The sequence below is a fragment of the Impatiens glandulifera genome, chromosome 1 (genome assembly GCF_907164915.1).
Source record: "Impatiens glandulifera chromosome 1, dImpGla2.1, whole genome shotgun sequence".
In the NCBI taxonomy this organism is placed as follows: domain Eukaryota; kingdom Viridiplantae; phylum Streptophyta; class Magnoliopsida; order Ericales; family Balsaminaceae; genus Impatiens; species Impatiens glandulifera.
Window position 1 is genome coordinate 104,941,116 of NC_061862.1, and position 7,826 is coordinate 104,948,941.

General features: G+C 37.5%; 1 protein-coding gene across 1 annotated transcript; it reads right to left on the bottom strand.

The window, feature by feature from the left end:
- Positions 1 to 4,379: 4,379 nt before the first annotated feature.
- Positions 4,380 to 5,920, bottom strand: LOC124922717 (aspartyl protease AED3-like). Its single transcript, XM_047463433.1, has 3 exons — positions 5,409 to 5,920; positions 4,854 to 5,328; positions 4,380 to 4,767 (listed from the first exon to the last, which is right to left on the bottom strand). Exons 1-3 carry the CDS (start codon positions 5,886 to 5,888, stop codon positions 4,412 to 4,414), a joined length of 1,311 nt encoding a protein of 436 aa, XP_047319389.1. The 5' UTR covers positions 5,889 to 5,920; the 3' UTR covers positions 4,380 to 4,411.
- Positions 5,921 to 7,826: the final 1,906 nt, after the last annotated feature.

A 7,826-nucleotide genomic window follows, 5' to 3' on the forward strand; every position in this document is an offset into this window, starting at 1 on the left:
AACCAGGATAAGGTTTGTTCAGCATGCCAAATGGGTAAACAAACTAGGTCATCCTTTAAAAGTAAATGAAACATTCAATCTAGCCGATGCTTAGACCTCCTTCATATGGATTTATTTGGACCGATTCAGGTTGTTAGTTTAGGAGGCATGCTTTACACCATGGTAGTTATTGATGATTATTCTAGATATACATGGGTAATATTTCTACCATCTAAACGTGAAACTGTATCAAACCTGATCACACTTCTTAAGCGCCTGCAAAATGAAAAATCAACTCGCATTAATAGCATTCGAAGTGATAGAGGTACTGAATTTACCAATAGTACATTAACTGCATATCTTGATGAATCCGGCATTAGACACGAGTTGTCTAGTGCTAGGACTCCTCAACAAAATGGCTTGGCCGAGAGAAGAAACCGGACTCTCAAGGAAGCCGCACGGTCCATGATAGCCGACTCCGGCATTGCTCAGAAATTTTGGGCTGAGGCTATCAACACTGCATGCTATACACAAAACCGGTCTTTGATAAACAGATTTCACAACAAAACACCGTATGAGGTTTATTTTAACAGGGTTCCTAAACTCAAGTACCTCAGGATTTTCGGTTGTAAGTGTTATATACATATAAATGGTAAAACCCAACTCACCGTTTTTGATGCAAAAACCGATACCGGCATCATGTTAGGGTACTCGGCAGTAAGTAAAGCATGTAGAGTATATAATAATAGAACTGCAACCATGGAGGAAACAATTCACGTTGTTTTCGATGAATCAGTTGAAAGTAACACTGCTTCATGCTTTGATCTACACAACAGATTGGAAAATAATGATATTCATTCTGATAGTGAAGATGAGACTCCAGTCTTCAGGAGGTTTGTCCATGACCAAATGGGTAATATTGATACCCAGCCGGATCAAGCTGTTTCACAACAGGAAGCTGACACTTCGGTCCAATCCGAGGGAGTCGGTCGGTCTGACAATCTCGCTCAGCCTACCGACAAGTCTAGCCTTGATCAAACAAACGGTAACTTGGTAGACACTCCTGAACTGAATCTCAGAAGAAACAGTAAACATCCTCCTGAGCAAATTATAGGTGACCCTTCAGAACCTTTTCGAACTAGGAGTCAACTTCTGGAAGGATATTTTAACTCTGCTTTCATATCCCAGATTGAACCGAAAAGAATAGATGAAGCATTGTCAGATCCGGATTGGATCTTGGGAATGCAAGAAGAGCTAAACCAGTTTGAGAGTAGTAAAGTCTGGTACCTAGTTCCCAGACCGAAAGATCAATCGGTCATAGGAACAAGATGGGTATTCAGAAACAAACTCAATGAAGACGGTTTGGTCACGAGGAACAAAGCCAGATTAGTGGCTCAAGGCTACAAACAGGAAGAAGGCATTGATTTTGAAGAATCATTTGCTCCTGTAGCCAGGATAGAAGCCATTAGGATTTTTCTAGCTTTTGCGGCTTTCAAAAACTTTAAGGTTTTTCAAATGGATGTTAAAAGTGCATTTCTGAACGGTGATCTACGTGAAGAAGTGTACGTTGAACAACCACCCGGCTTCAAAAACGCTGCATTTCCAAACCATGTATACCGGCTAAATAAAGCTTTATACGGTCTAAAGCAAGCACCTAGAGCCTGGTATGATACCCTAACCGCATTTCTATTAAAGCATGATTTCACCATCGGTTCGGTGGATAAAACCTTGTTTAAGTTTGAAAAGAAGGAACATATCCTACTTGTTCAAATTTATGTAGATGATATTATTTTCGGTTCCACCGATCCGAAGTTTTGTGAAAAATTCTCAAAAATGATGACTGACAAGTTTGAAATGAGTATGATGGGAGAACTATGTTTCTTCCTAGGTCTTCAGGTTAAACAACTCAAGGAAGGAACATTCATCAGTCAACCTAAATATACCAAGGAGCTACTGAAGAAATTCGGGATGGACACCTGCTCCTCGGCGGCTACTCCAATGAGCTCATCAATTAAACTGGACAGGGACGATGAGGGTCAATCGGTAGATCAAATTGCATACCGAGGCATGATCGGTTCCCTACTGTACCTGACAGCGAGTAGACCGGACATCCTGTTTGCAGTTGGTGTGTGTGGGAGATTCCAAGCAAATCCAAAGCAATCCCACTACACAGCCGCAAAAAGGATACTGAAGTATCTGAAAGGCACTCCTGATGTCGGTCTGTGGTACCCAAAGGACTCATCCTTTAATCTAACAAGCTACTCAGACGCAGATTATGCAGGGTGCAAGATCGAAGGGAAAAGCACCAGTGGAACATGTCAGTTCCTAGGTGACCGACTGGTGTCATGGCACAGCAAGAAACAGACATCGGTGGCTACATCAACCGCGGAGGCTGAATACTTGGCGGCCGGAAGCTGCTGCTCTCAACTCCTCTGGATCCAACAGCAACTAAGGGACTTGGGTGTTATAGCCGAAGAATCACCGATCTTCTGTGACAACACAAGTGCCATTGCGATCACCTACAACCCGGTTCTGCACTCCAGAACCAAGCATATCGACATCAGGCATCACTTCATCCGAGAGCATGTCACGCTGAAGCATATCCGGTTGGAATACGTATCGACCGATCAACAAGTAGCCGATATCTTCACGAAGCCTCTGCAGGAAGCTAAGTTTTCTCAATTCAGGCTTACTCTCGGCTTAACCGACATTTGCCAAATCCTTCCTAAGGATGCTTAAAGGGAAATCGGTTCAGACAGACAAACCGGTAACTCTTCCTAAGCTGTCGAACTTCGAATCTTCAGGGCGTTTGCGGAAGAACCACCCAGTTCATCAGATAGAGTGAACCGACCGGCTACTTGGTGCATGCACCAAATAACCGCATCGGGATGAACAACTGATACCTGACCGGTTCGGAAGCAAGCTACCCTAGATTATTTGAATTTCAAACAGAAGAGGAATAGTTATCAGAGGTTAAGGATATCTGCTCTGCAACATTACCCTTTCAAAGTAAAACAGGTCGCGCCTAAAAAGACGTGAAGATCTTTTGATATCTTTCACAGTTCATGCCTATGACCGACACCTAGAACTGCAAAACTGCCTATTTCATGCAAAATCTCTTATCCTGCGGTTAATACATATCATCTCATTTAATGCCTGGATAATAGGATAGCCCCTAAACTAGTATTTAAGGGAAGCACATATTCACTCAAACACTCACAAAACAAAACACATCCTCTCACTAAGGCAACCCAATCATGTCTCGCTTCCCAAACATTCTCCAAGTCGATTTTGAATCTTGCTTTGATACCGAACACTATGAGGTGTATCGGGTGATCAAGCAACTGGAAGATACTGGCCTCCAGTATTTTCTGGATGACAAGCAAACTATCTACCCTGAATCCGTCTTGGAATTTTACTATAATGCCAGGGTATTCCGGGGCACACCCCACTTTGATACCCACATCCAATCAAAGGTTGGGGGTATACTCACCAAAGGACTTACATCAAACTGATATGATTTATTACGTAAGAAACTCATGGTGTGTGCCTTCTCATTTTGTTGAACACTCTACAACTAAAAATAAAGAACAACTCACTTAAGTCTCTTAATTTTCATCTTCTATATCTTGAATAGATTTAAATTTTTTACCTATTTTAACTTTTTAACCACCCTCACACACCAAAAATACATTATTGATACACACTAACTTCTTTACTTTTTTTTTATCTTTGTTTAACTAATTTTATCATTCACCGTTACAGACTCATCTGATAAGTTTTTGGATAAGTAAAATTTTAAATATTACAAATTTATTATATTATTTAATATCTAAATTTTCATTTAGTTGTTTAATTTTGTTGATATTTTTTTTTAATTTAATTTTCGATATTTATCTTCTTATTTTAATTATTGATAATTTATTTATTTTTCAAAAATAATAAAATAAATAAATGTTCTATTACAACTTGAACAATTAGATTCATTGTTAAGCATTGTAATCAACTAGTTTTTGATAATTTTTAATGCACAATAATATGTAACTTAATGTTTTTAAATACATAATATATTAATAATTATAATAAATCTTTGGGCTGCTAACAACTATTGATATCATATGTTTAATATCACTTTAATAGATAAGTTGTTTATTTTTTAGTCCAAACTTTGTAAAGCAGTTTTTTTTTTTTTTTTTAAATTAAGAATTTAAAGGATACCTCTTATTAACTATCTAAATTAAAACAATATAAACTATGAATCATAATCTGAATAAATAAAGATAACAACACTTGCAACAATATCCATTCATTAATTTCTCCTTGTAGTAACACTACAATTCAAATAAAAATGAAAAAGAAAATCCAACATAGAAATGCTCAAAAAATTTTATTGCGAACATTTTTGTTTATATAGATTATTATTTGTTCTTCTCTAGGAGCAACTCTCGCGGGAGATTCCGAGGCGACTGTTAGGAATATCAAACAGATAACGATGATTCTGCTGTTGGAAGCTAGCAATCACATTAAGTACAGAATTAACATTATCCGGCGACGCCGCCATGGCAAGACAAGTTATGCTGCTCGAGCTGCTGTGGATTAGGAAATTATCTTGAGGCAACGTCACGTTAGCTCCGTCGAACATGAACGTGATCGATGGTATTGTAATCGGAACAGTATAGCAAGTATCAAATCCTCCTAGAGTCGAAACTGTTGCAGTCCCCATTCTTCGCCGGAATTCGTTCCTAACCGCCTCGTACGCCGTCTTTACCAGTCTAGTATACACAGTACCTGTATTATAAAACCCAGTTTTATTTTAATCTTAAGTCTTTTCAAAAATGTTAAAAAAAGAATCATGTTTATTTATAATGTATTACCGGAATCCACAATTGTACCGGCGCCGGTGTTGGCGTTGAAGGCGAATGCGGATGGAGGAATATCAACGATTCTCTTGCCGACCTTAATTGATAACAAATTGACATAGTATAAAGATGGTCTTTTAGGGTTTCTGAGGAGGGGAGTGTATTTGATTCTCTTTGGTTGGGCAACCGGTCCGAGTTTGAGTGAACCGGAAAAGTGTAAAGCTTTATAGCTGGGTAAGCAATATGAGAATGTGGATTGGTAAAGGTTTTGGGTTTGAGAAAGAAGAGAGAGAGGGCCACGGCCAAGCCCTAATAGTCCCTGAGGTGGGAAGGAGGCGCCGGTCACTTTCTCGATGCAGCCGAATGTATAGTCGGGAATGTCATCGGCCGCTAGCCGGAAAGTGTCTTTTGAGAGACTTGCTGCTATTGTTGAGCCTCCGTATGTCGTGTTGAAGCCGCATGAGCCACCGTCGCAGACCGGGTTCGGCACCTGATACAAATAATCCGACACATGTTTTCTTTTTTTGAAAAAGAAAAAAAAAAAAGTAAGAAGTAAATGTATATATATACCTGATTGCATTGAACAGCATTGCAGGCGACAGGGGAGAAAGAGGTGGATTTTTCCGACGCGAAGACGGCGGAGGAGCAACCGTTGCAACCGTCGCATGGAACCCAAGCAGCGTCATTGCTGGTATCAACGGTCATCAAGAAATCCTGCGGCGGCGTCCCAACTTTGACTCTAACAAGGTAATTTGAGGTCTTGAGGATCTGACCGGAAGAAATGGGAGCAATGGATCTGCCGGCGACGAGGCTGGATAGGTACTGAAATCTTGCATGGTCTTTGGATTGGGATTCATGTACGGTTTGTTCCCATGAGAGTGGTTGTGTAGAACGGAAAGGGGAGCAGGGGCTGTTGATGTGGAGGATTTGGAGGGATGAGCGGTGGTCGGAGAAGACGCCGTCGCATTTTCCGGCGGTGGTGGCGAGGGATTTGGATGTGAAAGGAGAGAGAAAAAGGGGAAGAAGGAAAAGTGTCAGTGAAGCTGCCATGGCTATGTCTGTGATTTAGCCTCTCAATTACCAAATGTACATATATATATACTAAATGAAATAAGGAGTTCTTTTATTTTTTTGTTTTTTTAATATTATTTTGTGATTATCATAATCACTCTTTATAATTATTTTAATAGTTATTCAAATAAAAAAGTGAATTAATTATTTTAATAATTATTAAAGTAGACGTGAGAGAGAATAATTTTTAAGATAAAAAATGAATATTATATATTTTTTAAATATGTATTTTATATTTTTTTTGATTTTAATAAAATAAAATTTTAAATAAGTTACACATTTACTTTACAGTATAACTTAATTAAACGTAATTTTACCAAAAAAAAATTAATCAAATTAATCTTAAATAATTTAATTTTCAATAAATAAAAGTTGAAATTCATGTGATTTATTTTTCAAATAATGCATTATCAAACAAGGTGAGAAATAACCAGTTTGAAAATACAAAAACACTGTACTCCAATTGCCTTTACTAGTCTCCAATACATAGTAATTATTCGCTTGAAAAAAATATGAAGAAATGTGTCAAGATCACCCTAAGAAAAAAAGAAAATGGATATTCGAAAATGTGTTAGAATCAAGACAATGTGTTCTTTTTAACTAATGTCTCAAAATGTACCCTACAATTTATTCTCAGTTCAATCAAAGGATATCCCTCTACCTCGTTTTTTATATTTTCATGATTGTTTAGAAAAAAAAACTCGATGAAAGGATCAAAGTTTAAACTTGAAGCATGTGAATGAGAAAAATTGTCTCACTTCCTAAAATTGATTCAAACATGGGAGATGACAATAAACACTGGTGAAAAAAGGGTCAAAACCGAGAGTAAAAACTCTCAATAATGACCCTATATCTTGACACTTTTTGTAAATTTAATTGGGTTTTACCAAGAGATATCGTAGATTTTTCGGTTTAGATACCCGAGAGAAAAACCGAGAGTTAATTAGAAAACTTTTGGTTTTTTCTTTTGAAGAAAACCGAAAGCTAAAAACCGAAACTTTTCAATTAACTTTAAGTTTTTCCTTTTCATAAAAATCCGAGAGGTATATGGAAATCTCTCAGTTTTTCCCTTTCAAGAAAAACCGAAAGCTTTCCAATTAACTCTCGGTTTTTCCATTTCAAGAAAAACCGAATAATTTCCATACAACTCTCGGTTTTTCCTTTTCTAATAAACCCGAGATATATATGAAAAACTTTCAAATTTTCCCTTTCAAGAAAAACCGAAAGCTTTCCATATAACTCTCGATTTTTTCCTTTTCAAATAAACCCGAGATAATATGGAGAACTCTTGGTTTTCCATTTCAAGAAAAACCGAAAACTTTCCATTTAACTTTCGGTTTTTCCCTACAACATGTATAAAATAGGTCGTTTGTTTTGTGCGCAACCAAAACCTGTTTTGTGCGCAACCAAAATGTATAAAATAGGACGATCCTCTTGAAAATGTGTGGGTCGGACGCCTGATCCCATACCGATCACTCCCCCATGCTTTTGGCGTCCGAACACTCTCTCCGTCAAGACGAAGTCAGATATATTTGGTTCATTGCTTCTTACCTCCTCCATCTCAACCTGCACATTTGAAATAGTTTTCATTTATATAATAATAAGCTAGCTTTATGTAATTTATTTAAATTCAATTAAATTACAATTTTCTCTTGCGCTCGTTCATCCAGGATGGGGGTTAGGTTTTCTTTCATTGGTTTTGTGGTACGGGTCCTTTTGAATACTTCAATCACGAAGGGGGTCCGTCCCATTTCAAGCGTCGGTTGAAATAAATGATTTATAAAATTAATAACATTCTTTATATATTAAGTTATTAAAAATAATGTACATACCAACTCTTCCTCCACTTGAGTAAACGATCTACTTCTAGTATGATGTGGGAATTTCAGCTTATTTTTTTTTAACAACATTGGTACG

What these genes read in the sequence shown, in the direction of transcription:
- LOC124922717 (XM_047463433.1), bottom strand. Translation starts at nt 5,888, where the DNA reads ATGGCAGCTTCACTGACACTTTTCCTTCTTCCCCTTTTTCTCTCTCCT. An exon ending in ATGCTGTTCAATGCAATCAG is followed by an intron (nt 5,329 to 5,408) that starts GTATATATATAC and finishes TATTTGTATCAG; the next exon opens with GTGCCGAACCCGGTCTGCGA. An exon ending in CGGTACAATTGTGGATTCCG is followed by an intron (nt 4,768 to 4,853) that starts GTAATACATTAT and finishes TTTATAATACAG; the next exon opens with GTACTGTGTATACTAGACTG.